At 41.2% G+C, this 24579-nt stretch overlaps 2 protein-coding genes across 3 annotated transcripts in view; one reads left to right on the top strand and one right to left on the bottom strand.

The window, feature by feature from the left end:
• Positions 1 to 16372, top strand: part of LOC125126369 (F-box/LRR-repeat protein 21-like) — a 35577-nt gene extending 19205 nt beyond the window's left edge. The window contains exons 7-9 of one of the 2 annotated variants that reach the window (XM_047778683.1): positions 7402 to 7480; positions 13214 to 13349; positions 13470 to 16372. In XM_047778683.1, coding sequence (XP_047634639.1) covers positions 7402 to 7480; positions 13214 to 13325 — 191 coding nt within the window. In that variant the 3' untranslated portion in view covers positions 13326 to 13349; positions 13470 to 16372. The remainder of the gene's footprint in view (positions 1 to 7401; positions 7481 to 13213; positions 13350 to 13469) is intronic. The other variant, XM_047778684.1, reaches the window with a different exon arrangement.
• LECT2 (leukocyte cell derived chemotaxin 2) lies at positions 69 to 10597 on the bottom strand. The gene is made up of 4 exons (XM_047778685.1): positions 10469 to 10597; positions 8278 to 8374; positions 5667 to 5812; positions 69 to 450 (listed from the first exon to the last, which is right to left on the bottom strand). The coding sequence occupies exons 1-4, from the start codon at positions 10527 to 10529 to the stop codon at positions 284 to 286; spliced, it is 471 nt and encodes a 156-aa protein (XP_047634641.1). The 5' UTR covers positions 10530 to 10597; the 3' UTR covers positions 69 to 283.
• Positions 16373 to 24579: the final 8207 nt, after the last annotated feature.

Here is a 24579-nt window from a genome sequence, read left to right on the forward strand (position 1 = left end):
CAGTTTGAATTCCTATGTTTGTTTATTCTTTGTATTCAGGGCTGAGAAATCCTAAGACAAGACACACCCCAGAAACCATAGGTTACAGAAAGATCAGTCCTGAGAAACCAAATTGACATTCAAAACATCAGCGTGGGAATGAGTTGAAATCAAAATGCGGTTTGTGGTTTTCTTTCTTGCATTTATCCTGTTTCTTTTTGATCACAGATTTGTTGAACAGCAGGATTTGTACCCAGATTTTGAGACTGTGGCTCTCTCTTTAGAAGATCTGGTTGTCTTCCATTTATAGGTACACAGTAGGATCAGTCAAGTCACAGTTTTCAATATGTACATGAGATTGTATGCCAGGATACACTTTCTGCAAGGGCAGGAGTGTTCCCAGTTTTTCTCCCTTCTTGATAGAACCTTTGTATTTAACTGGCTTAATGTAGAACATTTTAATACAGAAACCTGAAAGAAAAGAAGCAAAATTATTAATATGTGGGTTTTAGTAGCCTTGAATCAGAAACTTAAAAAAAAAAGGACAAAAAGAAGAGTTGATTGAATTCAATGAGGGAATAAGAGAAAATGACAAAATCATGTCATAAATGAAGACTAAAATTTCAAGATGCCTAAGGAAGCATAGCCTCAAAAAATGTAAAAAGGTGCTGAAGAATAGCAGAAAAACACCAGGTAGCTGAAAAAATTGACCCAGAACAATGTTAACTCCAAGACAAATTCTGTTAGACTTTAACGACAAAGAGAAATGGAAATAACTGGCACAAGAATACTAATCTTTCTAAATCCCAAAAGAAAAAAAATTAAAAGCAAAGATAAATCAAGTAGAGAAATCATTAATATAATTGTAACAAAATAATGACAATGTCAGGACAACATATATGAGATAGTATTTATAAATGTTAACTCATCTATTAAAACGATTTTCCCATTGGCTTGAAAAGCAAAAACCAGTTCTATGCTGTATACAATAAAAAAAGTCATGGAAAAAAGGCTAAAAATTCTAGGCTGGACGAAGATTTGTCATGAAAATGGAAGGAAAAAAGGAAAGCAAAGGCTGTGATCTTAGAACCAGAGAGTGGAACTGACGCTGGAAAGTATTGAAACAATACAAAGGAGGATAATTTATGATGCCGACTCCAGTGAAGAAATAACAGTTCAAACTACTTAGGTCCTGAAGAGCAAAGAAACCATCTCTACAAAGGAGAGACCCCCGGAGATACAAGGAGAAATAGATTGCAACCCACCAGTGACAGAAGATGTCAACACACTAGCGGTGGAAGCCAGTCGAGTGGACAGAAAACGTGGATTGTCCTGTCCCACGCAGTAGCCCCTAGCCACTTACGGCCAGTCAGCCCTTGAAAGGTAGCTAATCCACATTAGATGTGCTTTAAAGGGCAGGATACACACTGGATTTTGAAGACAATAACCCTCAGAATAAAATATTAGTATTTTTTACATTAGTTGCATTTTAAAGTGAAATAATCTGGAGCTATTAGGTTAAAATATGTTATTAAAATTTCACTGATTCTTTTCACCTAATGTGATTACTAAAAAGCTTAAGATTACATGTGTTGCTTTCATTATACTTCTTTTGGACAGTACCGCTACAGAAGATCTAAGCAAGATCGATAAGATGCGTCTTATGTACACATATTAAGCAGAGCATGCGTAAAACCTCTACGTCGATACTAATACGACAATGCAAGAAGACCTAAATAAATGGAAGATATAACACGTTATTGATTGGAGGGCGCATTACTTTTAAAAATAGCAGTTCTCAATTTGGTCTGTGTAATTAGTGCAAACCCAGTCGAAGTCCCAGCAGGATTTTTGATGGAGATTGATGAACTGATTCCAGTAATTTATTTGAAAATGCAGATGACCCAGGAATTGCAAAGGCAGTATGAAACAAGAGCAAAGTTGGAAGATTTATACAAGTTGTATTTTAATGCTTTGGTAATTAAGACGGTGCAGTATTTGTAGAAGATTGACAAACTGGCCAATGAAACACAGTACAAAGGCCGTAACTAGACCCACATATATTCATACCCTGATTATGACAAGGGATATTGCAATGCAGTAAGGAAAAAGTGGTTTTGGAAGTGAATACTATTTAGTCAGGTAGCAGTATGGGAGAAAATTTGATCCTTGTCTCATTCCTCACACACAAAACAATTCCAGATGGATTACAAATCTAAATATGAAAGATAAAACAATAAAGCTTATAGACAAAAACATAAGGAAAATATCTTTATGACTTCAGGATAGGATATTGTTTCTTAAACAGGTAAAAAATAAATGTGTTAACAGCAAAGGAAAATATTACTAAATTAGACTATTAAAATTTTTTTTGTTTATTAAAAGATGTTAAAGTGAAAAATATAAGATTAACATTCAGAAATTTCTGTATACTAACAATGAAATGTTAGAAAAGGAATACAAAAATACAATACCTTTTAAAATCTCACCCAAAAAATTAAATACCTGGAATAAACCTGACCAAAGAGGTGAAAGACTTATATACTGAGAATATAAAACATTAATCAAGGAAATTGAGAGGATTCAAAGAAACGGAAAGATATTCCATGCTCCTGGATTGGAAGAATTAATATAAAATGGCCATACTACCCAAAGCAATCTACAGATTCAATGCAGTCCCTTTCAAATTACCCACGACAGTTTTCACAGAACTGGAACAAACAATCCAGAAGTTCATATGGAACCATAAGAGACCCAGAATTGCCAAAGCAATCCTGAGGGAAAAAAATGTATAGAAAAAAAAAAAAAAAAAAGAAAGTGAAAAGGCAACCCATAAATTGGGGGAAGATATTACAATACATATATCTGACAGAGAACCTGTATCCCAGATATACAAAAAGCTCCCACATCGCAGTAAGAAAAAGACAAGCAAAAAAGCCCAGGCAAAATACATACATAGGCCTTCACAAAAGACAATATCTATATTATCAATAAATATGAAAAGGGGTCAGTATCATTAGCCCATCAGGAAATGCATATTAAAATTAAATGAGATAGCACTACATACTCATTAGAATGGCCGAAATGAAAAAGGTAGATACATAACACCAGGTATTGTTTATGGAGCAACTGGAACTTTCCTGACGCCCGGTGGGAGTGTCAGTTGGTACTGCTACTTTGGGAAACTGTGTGGCCGTATCTGCTGAAGCTGAAGAAACCCATGTACCAAGTAACCCAGCGATTCCACTCCTCCAGCATTCTGCCAATTGCTCCGTATACTCATTCCAATTACGCCTTCTAGAATGGGGGGATTTACCACAGGGTGGATGTGTGAAGGCACTAGGTCCACAGTAAGTTGGACCTTAGAATAAAAAAAAAAAAAAAAAAACTGAACCGATCACCTGACCCTGGAAGCCTCTAGCCTGGTGGACCACAGTGGCCTTTGGGGTCTTTGGGAATTAATGTCAGTTTTGAGAGAGTGTCCAGTCTCTGCAAAGCCTAATTACTCTTTTCAGTCTACAGCCATCCTGCTAAGTGGCTGCAGGTCTCTTAGGGGATGGCTAGAAGTCAGGTTTACAATATAAATTTTTGGCTCTGTCACAGAGCCCTTCATCAAAAGGGCTCAGCCTCCCTTTCATTCAAGGGGCCCTGGGACTGTGATTTGGCTGAAGTCTGGGAATAAGTTGATGGGTTTGGAGACTCAATATTGTGATGAGTGAAGTTAGAATTTGGTTTATCAGACCTAGCATATTTCTTTTTTTTGTTAAATAGTTTTTTTTTTTATTGTAATCAATTGTTATTTCCCCAATACATTTTTTTCCCTACTGTACAGCATGGTGACCCAGCTACACATACATGTATACATGGTTTTTTTCTCACATTATCATGCTCCATCATTAGTGACTAGACATAGGTCCCAGTGCTACACAGCAGGATCTCATTGCTAATCCATTCCCAAGGCAATAATTTGCATCTATTAACCCCAAATTCCCAGTGCATCCCAATCCCTCTGCCTCCCCCTTGGCAAGCACAAGTCTATTCTCCAAGTCCATGATTTTCTTTTCTGTGGAAAGATTCATTTGTGCCATATATTAGATTCCAGGTATCCCATAAGTGATATCATCTGGTATTTGTCATTCTTTTTCTGACTTCCTTCACTCAGGGTGAGAGTCTAGTTGCATCTGTGTGGCAGACCTAGCATGTTAGTATTTACACAAATTGAAGAAGGCTTTGGTAGGCTGCCCAACTACGCAGTTCTGGGTCACCATGATGAGCCAGACAGTGCCACAGGTCCCTGTGCTACCAGTGAATCTGATTACTGCTTTAGCTTTGCTCCCTGTTAGGTAACCATGCCAACCTTGGCCTTGGCTATTGAGTGGTCCATGCAGCGGGAGCAGATTATCTTGTCATTTCAGGCCTCAAGAGGGTAGGCACCAGCTAGCTCCTCAGGCTGTGGGCTCCCTCACAAAGTGTTTCTCACAGCCTGGAGCGAGGAGTGTCCTCCAGACCCACTGCCAACAAGAAGGCATGTTTATGTTTGTGAAAAGACACGTGCAAGAAAGTTCATAGTAGCATTCTTATGGTCACTGAAAAGATATGCATGCAATAGGATACTGTACATCAATAAAGAGGAAGGAACTAAAACTGCATGCAGAACCACAGATGAATCTTGCAAACCTCATATGAAGTTGAAGAAGCCACCCAAAGACTGCATGCTGTTTAATTCTGTTTCATATTTTCAAAAACAGGCAAAACTAAAATGTGATGGGATAGTGATCTCCCTCCCTTGCTGGGAATAATGGCTACAAGGTAGCACAAGAGGTCTCTGGGTTGCTGCTGCTGATCTTTTTCTCATCTGCAGTAGCCAGAAGATTATAGCGTGGTGTGCTGACGCTGTGACAATTCATAGAGCTGTTCTCTTTTGCTTTGCGCCTTTGCTCTGTGTATGTTCTACTGCAATAGAATTAAAACACCAGACAGCAAACCCAGTACCTTGAGTACCGTGGGACCCAGCTTTACTTGGGACGTAGAGCATTTGAAAATAGTTCGTATCAGGAGTTCCCATTGTGGCGCAGCAGAAACAAATCTGACAAGGAACCGTGAGGTTGAAGGTTCGAGCCCTGGCCTCACTCAGTGGGTTAAGGATCCGGCATTGTTGTGAGCTGTGGTGTAGGTCGCAGATGCGGCTTGGATCCTGTGTGGCTGTGGCTGTGGCGTAGACCTGCAGCTGCAGCTCCAGTTCAACCCCTTGCCTGGCAACCTCCATATGCCATGGGTGTGGCCCTAAAAAGAAAAAAGACAAAAAAAAAAAAAGAAGAAAGAAAGAAAATAGTTCACATCAACTCTTGCAGAAATGCGACTACTTCAAATTGTGGAATTTTGGTACATGAAAGTGTCTGTTCCCTGTAGTTAATATTGATGAAAGTGATTTTGTTAAACAAAAGCCCTTCCATCACCTACGGAGAGGGAATGTACACATGAAAAAGATGACTTCAGGGCAAAGATGACTTTCTTGGTGAAAGATCTTTGGAAATACATTGGCTCTTTAGTTTGGTATGCCTGTCCTTTATGTTCTAAGTTTTGTCATCTCGAAGGAAGAATGAAATGTCTATGTATAGACTATGCATTAAATAAATAAGCATCAAACATTTGCAGCAATGTCCCAGATTTTATACCCCACGACTTACCTCTTCCAGAGATCCGGACACCGTTATTGATGGCATTTCTGTTTTTATAAGGTTTCTCCTGGCCCACAATCATTCCAGTGAAAGGTGCATACACGGTAGATCCATCTGAGCACAAGATGTCCACACCCTGGTGAAGCCTCTGATTTCTAGGATGTGAATAGGAATGAACAGACTGAGAAACTGCCCTGGAAATTTTATTGCCCAGGAACAGCATCTTAGCCCACAGTTCCCACACTAGGGTATGAAAACTTGAAGCTGCCGGAATATGTTGGGATGTCCCAGGCTTCCTCCCTCTGTTTAGCCGATTTTAACTTCTCCCTGCAAGTAGTCAAAACCATGTGGTAAAGATGAAATAAAGCACCTAATAGTATTTGGTAAACATGGAGCCTTTAAAAATATTATTAGTCATTTCTCCAAAGAAGACAGACAGGTGGTTGGGAGGCACATGAAAAGTTGCTCAGCGTCACTAGTTATTAGAGAAAGGCACATCGGAACTACAGTGAGGTTCCACCTCACACCAGGCGGAATGGCCATCGTCAAAGTCTACAAATAACAAATGCTGGAAAGGGTGTGGATAAAAGGGAACCCTCCCGCACTCTTGGTCAGAATGTAAATTGGTGCAGCCACCATGGAAAACAGCATGAAGTTTCTTACGCAATAAACACAGAATGACCATATGATCCCGCAGTCCTACTCCTGGGCATATATCCAGACAAAACTGTAATTATAAAAGAAATATGGACCCCTATGTTCACTGCAAGGCTCTTCACAAGAGCCAAGACATGGAAATAACCTAAATGTCCATTGACAGATGACTGGATACGGAAGATGGGGTATATATACTCAGTGTAATTCTCAGCCATAAAAAAGAATGTAATAATGCCGTTTGCAACAACATGAATGCAGCTAGAGAGTCTAATACTAAGTGAAGTAAGAAAGAGAAAGACAAATACCATATGATATCACTTATATGTGGAATGTAAAATATGGCCCAAATGAACCTATCTGTAGAACAGAAACAGACTCACAGGCATAGAGAGTGGACTTGTGGTTGCCAAGGTGGGGGAGTTGGGGGGGTGGGTAGAGTGGGAGGTGTGGGTTAGCAGATGTAAGCTGTTACATATGAGGCGGATAAGCAATGAGATCCTACTTGTAGCACAGGGAACTACATTCAGTATCATATGAGAAACCGTATTGGCAAAGAATATAAAAATAATATCTCTACACACACATAAATATAACAGTCACTTGGCTGTACAGCGGACATGAACACTTTGTAAATCAACTACAATTAAAAATTCTAAAAAATAAATACTGGTCATTAGTTTTATGTGACATTTTGGGGAAATGAGGCAATCCATGTAATTAAGTTTTAGAGATACATGAATCCTGACCCCTTCAAGACCCCTTAGAAAAGAGCTGTCTTTTTATGGGAACCTATTAAAAAAGAATCCTATATTCCTTTGGTCGTCTTTTCCTCTCCGTGATCCCAAAGAGGTTTTGAACATCCTTTACTGTGCGTGGCACCTTAATGTAACGAGTGGTGCTTCTTGTTTTAGCAGAGTGGCACAGAGGAAACACGCTGGGCCTATGAGTGATGCCTCTCCATTTATTGACGTGTAAGGAGCACACACAGAGAATGATCCCAGATCATGGGATTTCTTGAGGTCGCCTTCAAGGATCCTCACTGTTGATCCTATGCCTGCTCTCACCAGCCTCTTCTCCCTTCTCATAGGCTCCCCGAAAATCGGAGGCACCAGGGTTGTTAGGATTGTATATGAAGCAGCACTGAGCAGATTCCAAGTGGGGAACTGGTAAGTTATTATGTAAGTCAAGTGCATAAACTTTAGGGTGTGAGCTAGTGGGTCTTAGCACTGGCAGTTCAGAGGCCATTTTCCCTATGTTCCATCTCTTCGCCCTGTGGCAGGTGTTGGAGGTTGCTTTGGAAGTGGTATCTGTGTGATGAGAGTTCTCTTCGGATCAGGATGGAGATCAGTGGTGGAACTGGACACATGGCTATTTCACCAGAAAGTGGCACTCCCAAGGTGCCGCTGTGCATGGGTGAAAATTCACAAGTGTGTCCCTCATAGTCTGGCAGAAATCACCTGCTTAGGGCCAGCCTCTGGTGCTCAGGTCCCAGAGCCTGGCTTGGTAACACCATGGTTTAATGGGAAGAAAATCCAAAAGCCTGAATCCTAGTCTACCCTTCACCATGTCCAACTGTGTTTGGCAGATCCCTTAGCCCCTTGGTGCCCCAGTTGAAGTTCCTGATCTATAAAATGGCATACTATAAAATTACCGGAATGTTGGTTTTCACCTTGGAAAAACCAGGTGAGATGCGTGAACCTGTGTAAAGGTTGAGAGGGAGAACACTGGTTGCTCCCCTCTCTCTGGTCCTGTTCAAGCTCTGTGCTCAGTTCAGAGCCCATGGTTGAAGGACCGTTCTTGGAGGTTGCTCCAGACAGTTGCGTAACTAACTGGACTCGTCTCTGAGTTTTCCTGCTATCAGGAGGGAGATTACTGTGAGCATTTGCAGAAACATAAGGCAAAGACACTAAGCAAAGAGGTTAAGAGCCAAAAGAGTTCATGGTTCTTGGTGATACCCCGTTACCTCTGAGCAGTGTACTGGCCACAGCCATGGCTGTCACACGTCCTGATCTCATTGGAAGACTTGCCGGCACATATAATGGCCCACGGTCCAGCCAGTGCTAAAAAGAAGAAACATGAGAAGTAGATTTCCGGAGCACATAATTGCAATCTCATTATGTCTCTTGGTGAATCGACAAGTTCTTTTTTTTTTTTTTGTCTTTTGTTGTTGTTGTTGTTATTGTTGTTGTTGTTGCTATTTCTTGGGCTGCTCCCGCGGCATATGGAGGTTCCCAGGCTAGGGGTTGAATCGGAGCTGTAGCTGCCAGCCTACGCCAGAGCCACAGCAACGCGGGATCCGAGCCGCGTCTGCAACCTACACCACAGCTCACGGCAACGCCGGATCGTTAACCCACTGAGCAAGGGCAGGGACCAAACCCGCAACCTCATGGTTCCTAGTGGGATTCGTTAACCACTGCGCCATGACGGGAACTCCGAATCGACAAGTTCTGTTTGCACTATACTTTCCCCACAATTTTCTGTGGTTTCCGACGTGGTCTTCCCTGAACTCTGGGGGTCACATATAAAACTGGCTTTTCTCCTGGCCACAGAAATCTTTTTTGTGGCATATAGAGTATTGGTAAGTATGTTTATTGATAAGCATTAACCTCTGTTATTATAGTTTGTTTCAGATTATCCACTAATAAACGATGTAGATGGTGTGTCTCAGACTTTCTGTGCTCATGGCCTGGCACAGGATCGCTGTGCTGAGGTTAAACAAAATCAGCAAGCAGCATGGCTCAAAGACGTAATTCTAGAAATGAGAAGTAATTCTGGAAATTCTGAAGAACTTTGAAACGTCCCTTGTTGTTAGTCTTGATAATCAAATCTAAGAAAATGTTTGAATTAAGGGAGAAGCAAACTCTGAACCAGCAAAGTTTATTTAACACTCAATAAACCTCTTTCATATTTGCAATTGTGGAAGAGGAAAGTCTTAGAAATAAGAGCATGTCAAACTAATTTAGCCTAGCGTGGAGTGAGAAGGTAGGGGAGGGGATAAAACAATTATAAGAAAAATAATGATGCAGTGAAGCATGGAGGAGAGGATGGCTCTCTTAGTGCATTTTGTTCAAACTTTGTTTCCGAGAAGTACAACTTCTCTTTTATATAGTAAGCATTTGATAAATATTCAATTGAATTAAATTTTCCATACTTCCAATTGTTAACATTTACAGAGAGATGCATCAACAGACTCATCCTTTGACTTCAAAACAAACAAACAAAAAACAGAGCAAAAGCAGGCATCTGCTAATTTGGTGGTTGAGTTTATTTTAAAGATTCTTTGCCATTCATGAATATGTGTACTATGAAGAGAAGCTGCAGAATGTGGTCATTAAGCATATTCTTTAAGATACCTCCAAAAGATGGGTTTCAAAAATCTTATACCTTGGAGTTCCCGCCGTGGCTCAGCAGTAATGAACCTGACTAGTATCCATCAGGACTCGGGTTTGATCCCTGGCCTTGCTCAGTGGGTTATGGATCTGGTGTTGCCGTGAGCTCTTGTGTAGGTCACAGATGAGGATGAGGCTTGGATTCCACATGGCCGTGGCTGTGGCTGTGGCATGGGTCAGTAGCTGAAGCTCCAATCTGACCCCTGGCCTGGGAACTTCCATATGCTGCAGGTGAGGCCCTAAAAAGAAAAGAAAAGAAAAACTTATACCTTGGTGCCAAGCTTCAAATAATTTTGGCAGCTAATATTTACCCTTAGGAATTAAGGCATGTATTAGACCGTTTACTAATGTATTTGTTTTCTCTCCTGCTGTGACAGTTAAGGGAGGGTTCCGCTGGTCCCAATCCACACCAGTCTCCGTATCAGAAAATTTCTAAATCAGATTCTTACACAACATTTTTATATTTAACTTTTGTTCCATTGAAGTCCTGGGCTCAGACTGAAAGGTTTTTCTTAAAGTCCTCCTCTTGCATGTTTATGTTTCCTTTAGTAAAGAAGCAGAGCATCCCGCTGGAAATCATGGAGAATCACCCCCTCCCCTGTGTGTTCTTCCTATTCCATTTCAACAAGCAAATATACAAGTTTCTGTTGTGATTTTGATTACTGATGCTTGAAAATCCATCCTTAAAATCAGTTTTAAAATTAGTCAAAATCCTCCCCCCCCAAAAAAATTAGCCAGGATTCTAAAATTGTAATTTTGACTTACCAGGCGAAATCAAAACAGCCAAAAGGACTCCAGTGAAAAACATGGGGCTTTGGCCTCCCATTGGATACGTGTTCCTCGGGTAGTCAGGACTGCCCCTGCCCTCTCCTTGAAGAATATCCAAGTTCAGACGGGTGTTTTCGAGCTAGTTAGCCTTAGAATTCTGAATCTCTCATTTCTTTAATTTGGTGTGAGACATGCAAAAAATAAGAGAATGGAGGCAGTCAGATTCTAACAGGCCATGGGTAGCTGTTTGGTTCACAGGTAGGACCTGTGTAAAGGCTTTTGTTGGGAAAAGGTTGACTTTATCAGTGATGCTAACTAAATATTAACAGAAAGTGATAAGGCTCAGCCAAGAGTGACTGTCTCTGGGCTGTGGCCGGTGGGAGAATATTGACATGAAAAATGGAATATTTAGGACTGTCTGCGAGTAGATCTTTCATTTCTGGGGTAGGACATATTTCAGAAAAGACCATTAACAATCTGTGACCCTCTCTAATGTATTTGTTAATGTATCACTTGGGTGTTTTGTTTTTTGATTATCAGTTATTTTTTATCTGGGTAATGTTTGCAAATAATTTTACTCTTTTGATAAAATTATATTTCTTTCCTTTAAATATGTGATTTTAAATACTCGCTTGTTTGTAATCATTTAAAATAAGAACATCCCGAGTGCCCGTAAGTAGAGGAAAAGAGGAATTATGATATAGTCATACAATGGAGTATAATCATAACAGAATATATTTTATCAGTTAAAGTGGAGGCATTCTGTGTGTCTTAACAGCTAGATCGACTGTATAACACTGTTGAATTAAAAAAGGTACTTTTCACATGATGTGCACGGTGTTAAACCACTTATTAATACTTGAAAACAAAAATCTTTGCCAGTAGCTGCATATGGAGTAAAAATACAATATGCACAGACTAATTTTAGGATAATAGCCATCTCTGCGGAGGGAGAGAAGTAGAATTGGGAAAGCATATGCAACGTGCTTAAACCCTAAAATACTTTATTTATAAAACAGAAAAAAATCAGAGGCAAATAAGTTAAAAATGAATTTACTAGTTATTAAAGGTAGATACGTAAATGTTTGTTATGTTATTCTTTAGACTTTTGTGCATATTCCAAACATATGTTAGAATCTCCTCCTTTTATGGTAAATATTAGTTCATCCCCGTTTTAGTCATTTGTCAGTAGGAGACAGTTGGTGGCCCTGGTTTGTCACCCTCCCTGCAGTGTCCCATTGCGGGCAGAGGAGTTTTCATGACTTGGGGTTCATCAGCGTGACTTGCTCTGACCAATAAAATGAGCCAGAAGTGACAGTGTGTCAGTAGAGCATGAGCCATACAGGGTCTGTGACTTTCCATTCGCCGTCACTGTAAGGAGAGCGTTCCTGGACCAACCTGCTGGCACCAGGAAGAGAATGTGGGTGGCATGGAGCAGAGTCGCCCTAGCCAAGTCACCCCCCGCCAGAGGCCAGCCTAGCATGCCTCGTACGTGTATGAGCAAGAATAACTGGTTGTTATTTGAAGCCGCTGAGTTCTGGGGTGGTAGGTTACAGAGCAGTAACTAAACACCACCAGTTAGGGTGTATTCCACTTTTTACTTCACACACGGTCTCTCCAGGAGGCATCTAATGTGTAAAGTGTAGAAGGCCTATGCATTGAATATATCCAAAAAATTGAGTCAGCCCACGAGAAGAAAAAAATAAGTGCAGCAAATCTGAATTGTTTCTGTTTTTGTTTTGTTTTGTTATTTGTCTTTTGCCATTTCTTGGGCCACTCCTGTGACACATGGAGGTTCCCAGGCTAGGGGTCTTAATCGGAGCTGTAGCCACCGGCCTATGCCAGAGCCACAGCCATGCGGGATCCAAGCCGCGTCTGCGACCTACACCACAGCCCACGGTAACACCAGATCCTTAACCCACTGAGCAAGACCAGGGATCGAACCCGAAACCTCATGGTTCCTAGTCGGATTCGCTAACCACTGAGCCACGATGGGAACTCCCCCGAATTGTTTTTTGTCTCTGGTTTGGGTTCTGTTTGGTTTAAACATGTATACATTTTCATCCACCAAAATGCAAAATCCAACACGTATTCCTATAAAACACATAAAAGCTTAGATTGGTGGGACTGCGTATGACAACAATGCCACCAACCATAAGGTGATACTATCCAATTCAAAGAGGCTTTTTCCTTCATGGGGTCTCTAAGAATGAAAGCTGGGAGAATTAGCCTGCAGAATTGGGCTGGCGTTTTTAGCTGTAATGCCAGGCACTGTGTAGGGCAGCTTATGTGTCGGGCACTCTGCTCAGTTAATACATTATTCTCACCAGAGCAGACACAGAGGAGGGCTGTGTCTCCAGGAAGGGGGCTACCTTAATAGCCTCCGTCCAGCACAGTCATTGGTGGGGAGCAGCCAGTACGAGGCGTGGTCTCGGTTGCAGGTGAGGTGATGGACTTCAAGGCACAGGAGCTGGAGACCTTGGTCAGTTACCCTCCGTAGACGGGGCCCCGGGAACTGGGAACAGTGTTTCCATGGCCATCAGCTACACGTTGCAGCAGTTTTCAGAAGTGAAAAAATAGAGGTTGTATTGTTATTTTTAATATACCTTTGATGCATTACTACCAGCCCCGTTTTGCAGATAATGTTCCTGAAAATAGAAAGTTTGGGATGTGGAAATCCCAAAGAAATGAGAATTGCCCCCCAGTTTGCTGACACCAAAATCCATATTTTACCCTCTGCAGCATATTGCTTGTTCAGAAGAGCAACTGTTCCTTCCTCAGAATCATCACACTCCAGCTGAATATCCTAAGCGCCCCAGTTCACGGATTGCATACTGGGGGCCTCAAGAGCTGAAGTTCGATGAAAATATTAGCAATGGTAATAATGGCAGCCCACGCCTCCTGAGCGCATGCTGTTTGCTAAGTGCTCTCCTGTGTGCTTCGTACGGATTATTTTTTTTTACTCCTCCTGTATCACCCCCCATCCCATTTTCTACAGGAGGACAAAGGCACAGCTTGATGACTGAAAGGCACTCAAGATCCCCCAAGGAGGAAGTAGCAGATCTGGAATTGAAATCCGTGAGGAAGTTAAGTAAGTTCTGCCGTGCTGTGTAAAATCATCCACAGGGGTTCTCTCTGAGGCAGCTGACATTTCTCCAGAGCCGTGGTTCTCAACCAGGAAGATTTTGGCAATGTCAGGAGACATTTTTGGTTGTCACAGCTACTGGTGTGGATGGTGAATAGAGGCCAGGGGGCTGCCAAATATCCTGCCAGACTCAGAACAGATCCTTCAACAAAGAATTGTCTGGCCCCAAATGTCAGTCGTGCCAAGGTTAAGAAACTCCGATCAAAGGTATATCGAATATTTTGTACCTGGAGTGAAGAATGTATTGACTTACATGTGTCCAGATGATTCCTGACAGGTTTAAAAACATCACAATGGGCATTGGCACATTAAATTTCTTGGACCATATTCAGTAATTTACAATAGAAAATCACAGGCTCTCAGTATTTTGAACCCAGCAATTAAACTCGGTTGTGTTTAAGGAACTAAGAAGGGAGTTGAAGCAAATGTAAGTAGCTAACTGAACTTTGGTTCTGAACGAGGCTGGCAAGTGTCCATTCTGAAGTGTGGGATGCCCAGGGCAGAGGACACGGTCTCTGTTCTTCGGGTATAATCAGTGTTTGTAGGAATGCTCAAAGGGTTGCTATATGTTGGAGATATTTTGATGACAAACACTTACCTGTTGAAGACAGCTTTCTTCCTCCACGTGTGTTTTTTTCTCTTTCGTAAAGAAATACATGCGGAAGTACAAATACTTGTTGGACTACAAGCAAGGTGGATGATGGGCAAGGTAGAGGCAGCTATCAGCTCTGTGAGTTGATCTTGTGTTTCTTTCCCACCTCCCCACCCCCACCTGTGCCTCCTGCCTTGGCCATTTTATTTTTCTTAGCACTTGCACCAAAGGTAAGAGGCCCAGGATGAGGAGAAATTCAGAACTAGCTATAATTCAAGTTTGAGGACAGTGGCGGTAAAAGTATTTTTCCTATATTGAGATGAACTTTCAGCATGTCATTCTTGACTCTTGTTGGAAAAGCTTGAGCTAAAAGACTGTAAGAACTCACCCAATTGCAAGGCTCAGTTGTTTCCTCTTGTCTTGTGTCTGCTTCTCTGTAACTCTGTCTTCTGCTTCTGACAAGAAGGTAGTAGGTGGTGAACTCAGACTGAAACGTCAAAGGGAAGAGACTGGCCAAATGGCAGGCGTTTATGAACAAATGGATTCTGATGTGTTAACCTTGTGTGTTCATCTTGGTCTCTTCGGGCTGCTCTGCAGGTCCCCAAAGACGGGGCGGCTCAAACAACAGATGCTTATTTCATACAGTTCTGGAGTCCGGAAGTCCAAGATCATGGTGCCAGCGTGGTGGGTCCTGGCGAGGTCCTCATCTGGTCCCGGGCTGCTGACTTCTCATTCTGTCCTCACGTGACAGAAGAGGGCAGTGAGCCCTCAGCGTGTCTTTGAAAAGGGCACTGATTCCATGCACGAGGGCTCCACCCTCACGACCGCAGCGCTTCCTAAAGGTCCTACCCTTTAATACTCTCACACTGGCATGGGGATTTCAGCTTATGAACTTTGGGGAGACGCAAACATTTAGACCGTAGCCGTGTTGAATGATTCATATTAAATCAGAAAAGACTGGAAAGAAACTACATGAGAGAGATGGCAAAGGTATCAATCTGAAGCTGACCTCTTAGCACAGAGTCCGCTTCTCCCCCAGATGAAAAAATACAACATTTGTGGGAGAAAAGTTTTAGAGACGTAAAAAAGAAAGTTGAATGGATTATCTAGAAGAAGAAAAGGCCGAGGGAGCCCTGCCCACCCACCCTGCTGTGTACATACTGTCTGGAGTGCAGTATTGGGGGCCATTGACTGTGTGCCGCTAACTACTCTCAACTTTTCCCGGCTAGTTCAATTGGTTAAACTATCATTGCCATGTATGTACACCAAGTCTAAATGAATGTCGTCGGTGCAAGGGACATAGTATAAAAAAAAAAGTAGGCTCAGTACTGGGACAAAGAGAAAGCGTCCACTGATAAACTTCAACACACATCCTCAGTAATTGTTCATGGAATTGATTTGCACCAAAATGTACCCACCCCAATGTAGAGACAGCCCCTCTCCAGTCTGCCTTAACAGAGATCCACCAGCTCCCAGAACTTAGCATATGTTAGAATGGGAAGGACTAGGGAATTCCAGAGTCTCAAGGCCATCAGTTGCTTCTAACCATGAACACTCCCTAGGGCAGCCCTTCCTAAAAGTCAGCCATTGGCAGTATTTGCCAGTTGAAATAGGAACCCCTGTTTGTTCTGTCTGTTTCTTTCAGCCAGGGCAGTAGCTATTGAGGCCAGTGTCACCACAGTGATGCCTGTGTGGGTCAGTTACTTCTCTGTCCTAGGGCCCTGGGCAGAGCCTTTGACCCTGGCCTAAGCATCTCACAGATGGCATGGGCTTACCCGCTGAGGGGCTGAACTAGAGGACAGAAGGAATCAGAACAATCTGTTCCCACGGATGGACATCTCTCTCTATGTTCGCATCTACTGGGAAGTGGAATAGTGTATAAGCCTCCGTCTGTTTCCAGGGACCTGTAGCTGGAGTCGGTAGCTGAAGCCTGGAGAGCTTTCATTGTAAGATGATCTTGTTTATGGGCAGACTCTGGAATCTCACACGTGTATCTGAGATGTCTCCTTCAAAAGGACTCGGAGGTCCATGAGCCGATTGAGACCTTTGCTCTGGGGTAGTTAATTGTCAGAGATGTTTACACCTCTGGTATGGGTAGGCAGACATCCTTCCTTGCCAAATCTCTCTGTTTTTCATTTGCTTCTTTCTAATGATCTATTAGCCATAGAAAGCATTTGATTTTTTTTTTTTCTCATTTGGGAGCCAAAGAACTGTATTATTATTATTTTTGGGGGGGGTATTTCTTTGGGCCGCTCCCGCGGCATATGGAAGTTCCCAGGCTAGAGGTCGAATCGGAGCTGTAGGGCCAGCCTACGCCAGAGCCACAGCAACGCAGGATCCAAGCCACGTCTGCAACCTACACCACAGCTCACGGCAACGCCGGATCCTTAACCCACCGAGCAAGGGCAGGGACCGAACCCGCAACCTCATGGTTCCTAGTCAGATTCGTTAACCACTGCGCCACGACGGGAACTCCCACATTTGATTTTCTTAAGGCTAGTTGTGTCCCTTTGTTGATAATTTCTCTGTCGATTTTTAAGATGGAGCTGTATGTATTACTTTAATTTTTAAGCAATACCTTCTTATTATAAAAATTATCCAAAATTTGCCAAAGAAGTATTAAAAAATAAATTCCCCACTAGCATTTAAGCTTACATGTTTCTCTCTTTATTTTTATCTGGTCTCTCTTGTGAGAAAAAATAGCAATGTTTTATCAAATAGGTACCATTTTCAATTGAGCATAGCACCAAAAGCAAAAGGCAAGAAAAGGCCAAGGATTTTAATAGAACACTGAATAACAGAAGAGTTAAATTGTTGGGTATGTCTGAGTGCTTCCATTTGGTAAAATTTACATGAGACCTTTTTTTGGTTCTCTTTAGCCGTGAGAGTCATGGGTGAGAAGGCATGGAAATAGTTTCTTCTGTTTCTTTGATCTTTGATTTGACCTTCAGCTTGGAGGCCTTTGTGAAAGGGGTGAGGCCAGTGTGCTTTACCAAGGGTTGTTGGCCTGGGTGACCAGACTGAACCCACTGGCTCCCTCCCCCTCTCTGCCTCCTGTGTTTCACTGGAAAGAACCTACTTAGAAACAGCAGGCTGTAATAAGCCACTGGTTTAATAATCGAGTGCATTCAGAAACTTGTTCTACATCCAGAATCACTCTACTAGAGTCCTCCTAGTCCTGAGTGGAGTGAGCGAGGCATTAAATACTCAAATTGGAGTTCCCGTCATGGCACAGTGGTTAACGAATCCGACTAGGAACCATGAGGTTGGGGGTTCGATCCCTGGCCTTACTCAGTGGGTTAAGGATCCGGTGTAGCCGTGCACTGTGGTGTAGGTCGCAGACGTGGCTTGGATCCCGAGTTGCTGTGGCTCTGGCGGCTACAGCTCCGATTCGACCCCTAGCCTAGGAACCTCCATATATTGAGGGAGTGGCCCTAGAAAAGACAAAAAGACAAAAAAAAAAAAACCCAAAAACAAAACAAAAAAACCCTCAAATTGTGGCTAGCAGAAACTTTGGCTTAATGATGAGCCCCCACTTAGACTTTACAGGTGTGACTTTAAAAAGCTAAGTAAACATTTAAATCTTTTTTCCTACCTGTCCCAACCCCCACCTCTTCTCTCTCTCTCTCTGTGTGTGTGTGTGTGCTGCTAATGGAGACAGAATGGCGATAATTACAAGTATGAGATATTAGTCACCACTGCTTTGGGAGGTGGAATAAGCAAGGGGGTTGGATTTGGCTGCAAAAGTAATTATAATACAGAGAATGGTTTCTAAGCTTTGTAATGTGTGAGGTGGTTGACTTATCCTTGGAGACAGGAACCTAAAGAAGCTTTTTGTAATAAACCCTTTCCCTTTTCACCGATGGAATAATGGAAGGGGCAGATACGTTCCTTCCAATGGAGTGAGTGTTAGGCTTGATCTGCTTTAAATTAAGCAGTGTGCTTCTGAAGGTGAAGCGCTCTCTTCAGGGACACATAATACAACTTTAGTTCAAGTCTGATGGAGTCCTTCAAGGTTAGAAGGATGTGGCCACAGTATAAACACAGTGACGCAGGTGTCAGTATTTCTTTAGGATTTGGAAATGGGGCAAAAGGAATAACAACAACATATTGTGTATGTATTTATATACCTATGAATATGGTGTGTGGTGAGTTGTTGCTGTTGGTGATGTTTTTTAGGGCCACACCTGTGACATAGGGAGGTTCCCAGGCTAGGGGTGGAGCTGTAGCTGCTGGCCTACAGCACTGCTGAAGTAGCGCCAGATCCAAGCCTCATCTGTGATTGACACCACAGCGCACGGCAGGGCCCATCGTTAAGCCCCTGAGTAAGGCCACAGATCGAATCCGCATCCTCATGGATACTAGTTGGGTTTGTTACCACTGAGCCATGGTGGAAACTCCCTTAATGTGTGTTTTTATATCTGCCTACATACTTCATCTTTTTAAATTTTTTTAATTAAAAAAAATCTTTTAATTAAGGTGCAGTTGATGTGCAGTGTTTCTTCAATTTCTGTTGTGCAGCAAAGTGACCCAGTCACACACAGGTCTCTGTGCGCTTCAGTAGGGCCCCATTGCCCATCCATTCCAAATATAACAGTTTGCATCCAAAACCTCCAACTGCCCATCCATCCCACTCCTCCCCACCTCTCGCCTGAGGACCCCAAGTCTACTCCCTTGGCCGTGATCCATTTCTCTTTTATGGATAGGATCGTCCATGCCATATCTTAGATTCCACAAGTAAGTGATACCATACGGTGTTTGTCTTTTTCTTTCTGGCTTTCACGTAATATGAAAATCTCTAGTTCCATCCATGTTGCTACAAATAGCACTAGTTTGTCTTTTTTTAGTGGCTGAGTAGTATTCTATTGTGTATATGTACCACACCTTCTTAATCCATTCATCTGCTGATGGACATTTAGGTTTTAGGTTGTTTCCATGTCGTGGCTATTGTGAATAGTGCTGCAGTGAATATACTGTTGCATGCACTTTTTTTTTTTTTTTTGGTCTTTTTGCCATTTCTTGGGCCACTCCCGCAGCATATGGAGGTTCCCAGGCTAGGGGTCTAATCAGAGCTGTAGCCACTGGCCTTCACCAGAGCCACAGCAACGAGGGATCCGAGCTGCATCTGCAACCTACACCACAGCTCACGGCTACGCTGGATCCTTAACCCACTGAGCAAGGCCAGGGATCAAACCTGCAACCTCATGATTCCTAGTCGGATTCGTTAACCACTGCGCCACGACAGGAACTCCATGCATGTATCTTTTTCAGTGAAAGTTTCGTCTGGATATATACCCAGGAGTGGGATTGCTGGATCATATCATAGTTTTCTGAGGTACCTCTGTACTGTTTTCCATAGTGGTTGTACCAATTTACATTTCCACCAATGGTGAAGGAAGGTACCCTTTTCTGCATACTCTCTCCAGCATTTGTTATTTGTTGATTTGTTAATGATGGCCATTTTGACTGGTGTGAGGTGGTGCCTCTTTGTAGTTTTGATTTGCATTTCTCTAATAATTAGGGATATTGAGCATTTTTTCCATGTACCTTTTGGCCATCCCTGTGTGTACTTTAGAGAAATGTCTATTTAGGTCTTCTGCCCATTTTTCAATTGGGTTGTTTCAGGTTTGTTTGTTGTTTTTTGTTTTTTTCTTTTTCTTTTTAGGGCCGCACCTGCGGCATATGGAGATTCCCAGGCTAAGGGTCAAATCGGAGCCGTAGCTGCCGGCCTTGCCACAGCCACAGCAGTGCAGGATCCGAGCCATGTCTGTGACCTACACCGCAGCTCATGGCTATGCCAGATCATTTACCCACTGAGCGAGGCCAGGGACTGAATTCCCCCTTCTCATGGATGCTAGTCAGATTCCTTAACCACTGAGCCATGACCGGAACTCCTGGGTTGTTTGTTTTTTGGTTGTTTTTGAGTTGTATGAGTTGTTTGTATATTTTGGAGATTAGGCCCTTGTCTGTTGCATTGTTTGTAAAGATTTTCTCCCATTCTGTGAGTAGTCTTTTCACTTTTTTTTTTAACAGTTTCCTTTGCTGTGCAAAAGCTTTTCAGTTTAATTAGGTCCCATTGGTTTATTTGTGTCTTTACTGTTATTATTCTAGGAGGTGGATCTGAAAGACGTTGCTGTGATTTGTGTCAAAGAGTGTCTGCCTATGTTTTCCTCTAGGAGTTTTATTGTATCTGGCCTTATATTTAGGTCTTTAATCCATTTTGAGTTTATTTTTGTGTATGGTATTAGTGAGTGTTCTAATTTCATTCTTTTCCATGTAGCTGTCCTGTTTTGCCAGCACCATTTATTAAAGAGACTATCTTTCTTCCATTGTATCTTTCTTTGTCATGGATTAGTTGACCGTAGATGCTTGGGTTTATTTCTAGGCTTTCTAGCCTGTTCCATTGATTTATATCTCAGTTTTTGTTCCAGTACAATGTTGTTTTGATAACGTAATCTTTGTAAAAATTGAGGTTTAATTCACATACATAAAGTTTACCCCTTTTAAAATTTTTTTGAGGGCCATAATCACAGCATGTGGAAGTCCTCAGGCTAGGGATGGAATGGAGTGGGAGCTGCAGCTGCTGGCCTACACCACAGCCACAGCAACGGATCCGAACTGTGTCTGTGACCTACACCATAGCTCATGGCAATGCCGGACCCTTAACCCACTGAGTGTGGCCAGGAATTGAACCCACATTCTCATGGATACCAGTCGAGTTTGTTACTGCTGAGCCACAATGGAAACTCCAAAATTTACCCTTTTAAAATATGCAATTCAGTGGGTTTTGCTGTATTCCCAAAGTCATACACTCATACAGGCTACCTAGTTCTAGAACATTTTCATGACCCCAAAATGAAAAACCTTATACAACAGCAGTCATTCTCCATTCCCTACTTTTTTTCAGCCTCGGGCAATTGTGAATCTACTTTTTCCCTCTGTGGACTTGCCTATTTTGGACATTTCCTGTTAATGAAACCATAGAATATGTGATGTTTTATTTCTGCCTTCTTTCACTTCTCATAATGTTTTCAAGGTCCATTCATGCTGTAACATGTGTGAGGACTTTATTTCTTTTTACGACTGGATGATGTGTCATTGAATGTATCAGCTGATGGACAGTTGGATTATCGCTGCTTTGCGCTATTACGAATAATAAAGCTATGAACATTCATGTACAGGTTTTCATGTGGACATACGTTTCCAGTTCCCTTGGATATATACCTAGGAGTGGAATTACAGGATCATATGGTATCTCTGTGTTTAGCTTTTTGAGAAACTATTAAATGCTTTTCTAAAGTAGCTAAACCAAGTAGCTACACTTCCACCAGCAACGGATAAGAGTTCCGGTTTCCTTACAGCGTCACCAACACTTGTTATTATCTGTCTGTAATTATCGCTATTGTAGTGGATGCTGAGTGGTATCTAATTGGATTTTGACCTGAGTTTCTCTCATAATCAATGAAGTTGAACATCTTTTCCTGTGCTTGTTGCCCATTTGTATTTTCTTTTGTCTGTCAAATGTCTTTTTAAATCCTTTGCCCAGTTTTTATTTGGGCAAAGGATTTTTTTATTTATTCATTTTTCTGTTGTTGAGTTGTAAGGGTTCTTTATATATTCTGCACACAAGCTCTTTGTCAGATGATTTGCAAATATTTTGTCACATATGTCCTTTGAAGCATAGAAGTTTTTAGTTTTAATGAATTTAAATGTATCTTTTTTCCTTTGGCTGTTTGTACTTTAGATGTCATATCAAAGACAGTGTCTTCAGATGTCATTTATAATCTAAGGTCATGAAGATTTATGCCTATGTTTTATTCTAAGAATGTTATAATTTTATCTCTTGCATTTAGGCTTTTTGACCCATTTTGAATTAATTTTTTGTATGGTAGGAAATAGGGGATCCAAATTCATTTTTTTTTTTTTGCTATGTAGATAGCCAGTTCTCTCAGCGTTATTTACTAAAAATTTCCGCCCATTTAATTTTTTCCATTTAATTTTCTTAGAACCCTTGTCAGAATTCATTTGACCATTCGGTATGACTCAGACTTGATTTGCAGCTTTTATTTTATTGTTTATTTATTTATTTATTTATTGTCTTTTGTCTTTTTAGGGCCTCACCTGTGGCATATGAAGGTTCCCAGGCTAGGGGTCCAGTCGGAGCTGTAGCCACTGGCCTACGCCAGAGCCACAGCAATGCATCATCCTAGCTGCATCTGTGAACTACACCACATCTCACAGCAATGCCAGATCCTTAAGCCACTGAGCAATGCCAGGGATCCATCCCATGTCCTCATGGATACCATGGATACCAGCTGGATTCGTTTTCCACTGAGCCATGATGGGAACTCCTAATTCGTAGCGTTATAGTAAATATTACAATCAGGAAGTATGAGTTTCCAACTTCTTCTTCTTTTTAAAAATTGTTTTAGTTACTCTGAATCTCTTGCTTTTCCATATAAATTTTAGAATCAACTTGTCAGTTTCTTGAAAAAATTGAAAGGCAGATGACATTTTGATAGGAAGTGAATTGAATCTGTGGATCAACTGGGGGGGGGTGTAACCATCTTAGCAGTAACAAGTCTTCCACTTCTTGAACATTGGGTGTATTTCCATTCCATTTAGATCCTCTTTAGTTTTTTCAGTAAATTTTGTGGTTTCAGAGTACATATCTTGTACTTCATTTGTTTAATGTATTACTAAGTATTTTATTTTTTGATGCTATTATACTTGAAGTTTTTTTCTTAATTTCATTTTCAGATTATTGATTCCTACTGTGTAGAAGTACAGCTTTTTGCATAGTATCATAGCCTGCAATATTGCCAAATTAATTTATTAGTTCTTATAGTTTTTATTTTTTGATGAATTTCTTAGATTTTTTTTTATATCCAAGGTCATTTAATTGAAGATGCTTATTTTATTCATCTATATACTTCTTCTGTGTCCAATAAGTATTTTCTATTGTACTTTATAATTTCCTATCATTTCCTTTGCTATATATTTTTGAGTTATTTTCTGGATTGTTGCCCTAGTGATTATAAATTAACTTACAACAATCTTGGTCAGATTAATACCAAATTAATTGCAATAGTATATTATATGATTCCACTCTTTCCCTCCTCCTTTGTACTTTGTCATACAGATCACACCTTTGTACATTATATGCTCATCAACGTACAGACTTATAATTATTACTTTCTTTACCTGTATAGTTACCTTTACCAGTACGCTTTTATTTTTTTCACGTGGATTTAAGTTACTGTCTGGTGTCCTTTGATTTCAGCCTGACGGAATTCCTTAGCATTTCCTGCAGAGCAGATCTGGCAACAAATTCTCTTAGCTTTTTGTTTATCTAGCAATGTCTTAACTTCTCTTCCATCTTTTGAAGGTTAATTTTGCCAGATACAGGTATCGAACTCTTGGTTGGCAGTTTTTTTTGTTTTCCGTTCAGACTTTCAGTATTTTTCTTCTATATCATACCCTCTGCCTCTAGCTGCCATGACTTCTGATGATAAATCAGCTGGTAACCTCTATGAGAATTGTTTGTATGTGAAGAAGCCCTTCTCTCTTGTTGCTTCCAAGAATCTGTTTTTGTCTTTTGCAAGGTTGACTATGATGTGTCCAGTCTTTGAGTTGTTGAGTTTATCTTAGCTCGATTTTGTCGAGGTTCTTGGTTGTGTAGGTTAATGTTTTCACCTAATTTTAGAAGTTTTCAGTTATTGCTTCTTTCACTGTTATTTCTTCCCCTTTTTCTCTCTGTCCTGTCCTTCTAGGACTCTCATTATGCATATATTGGTATTAGTGAAGGTTCCCCACTGGTCTCTAAGCCTCTGTTCGTTTTTTTTAAGTTCTTTTTTCTTTCTTAGACTGGATCATCTCAATCAAGTTTCCTAATTCCTTATTCTCCCTGCTCAGATCTGCTATTGAGTGCCTCTAAGGAATTTTTTATTTCAGTAATTGTTTTCCAACTCTGGAATTCTTATTTAGTTCTTTTATACATAATTTCCATTCTTTACTGAAATTCTCTATTTGGTGAGACATTGTTCTCATACTTCACTTCTTTATACATGATTTCCTTAATTTCTTTGCATATTTAAAGTAGATAATTTATAGTCTTTGTCTAGTATGTGCAGTGTCTGCATATTAACTGTGTCTATTAATTGCTCTCTGTGCTCAGTCCTTACCTGAGGACTGTGTGCCTGTATCTGGCCATCAGAGCCATGACCCCAGGGGAAATGCTTGTACCTATGTCAGATGTAACGGTTCTCCCTCTTTCTACATACTGTATGCTAAGCATGGAGGACCAGAATGAGGCTATGCCTCACAATGCATTACGTTATAATGTCTGCCTTCACTACTTACAACTACTAA

The sequence above is a fragment of the Phacochoerus africanus genome, chromosome 4 (assembly GCF_016906955.1).
Source record: "Phacochoerus africanus isolate WHEZ1 chromosome 4, ROS_Pafr_v1, whole genome shotgun sequence".
Lineage (NCBI taxonomy): Eukaryota > Metazoa > Chordata > Mammalia > Artiodactyla > Suidae > Phacochoerus > Phacochoerus africanus.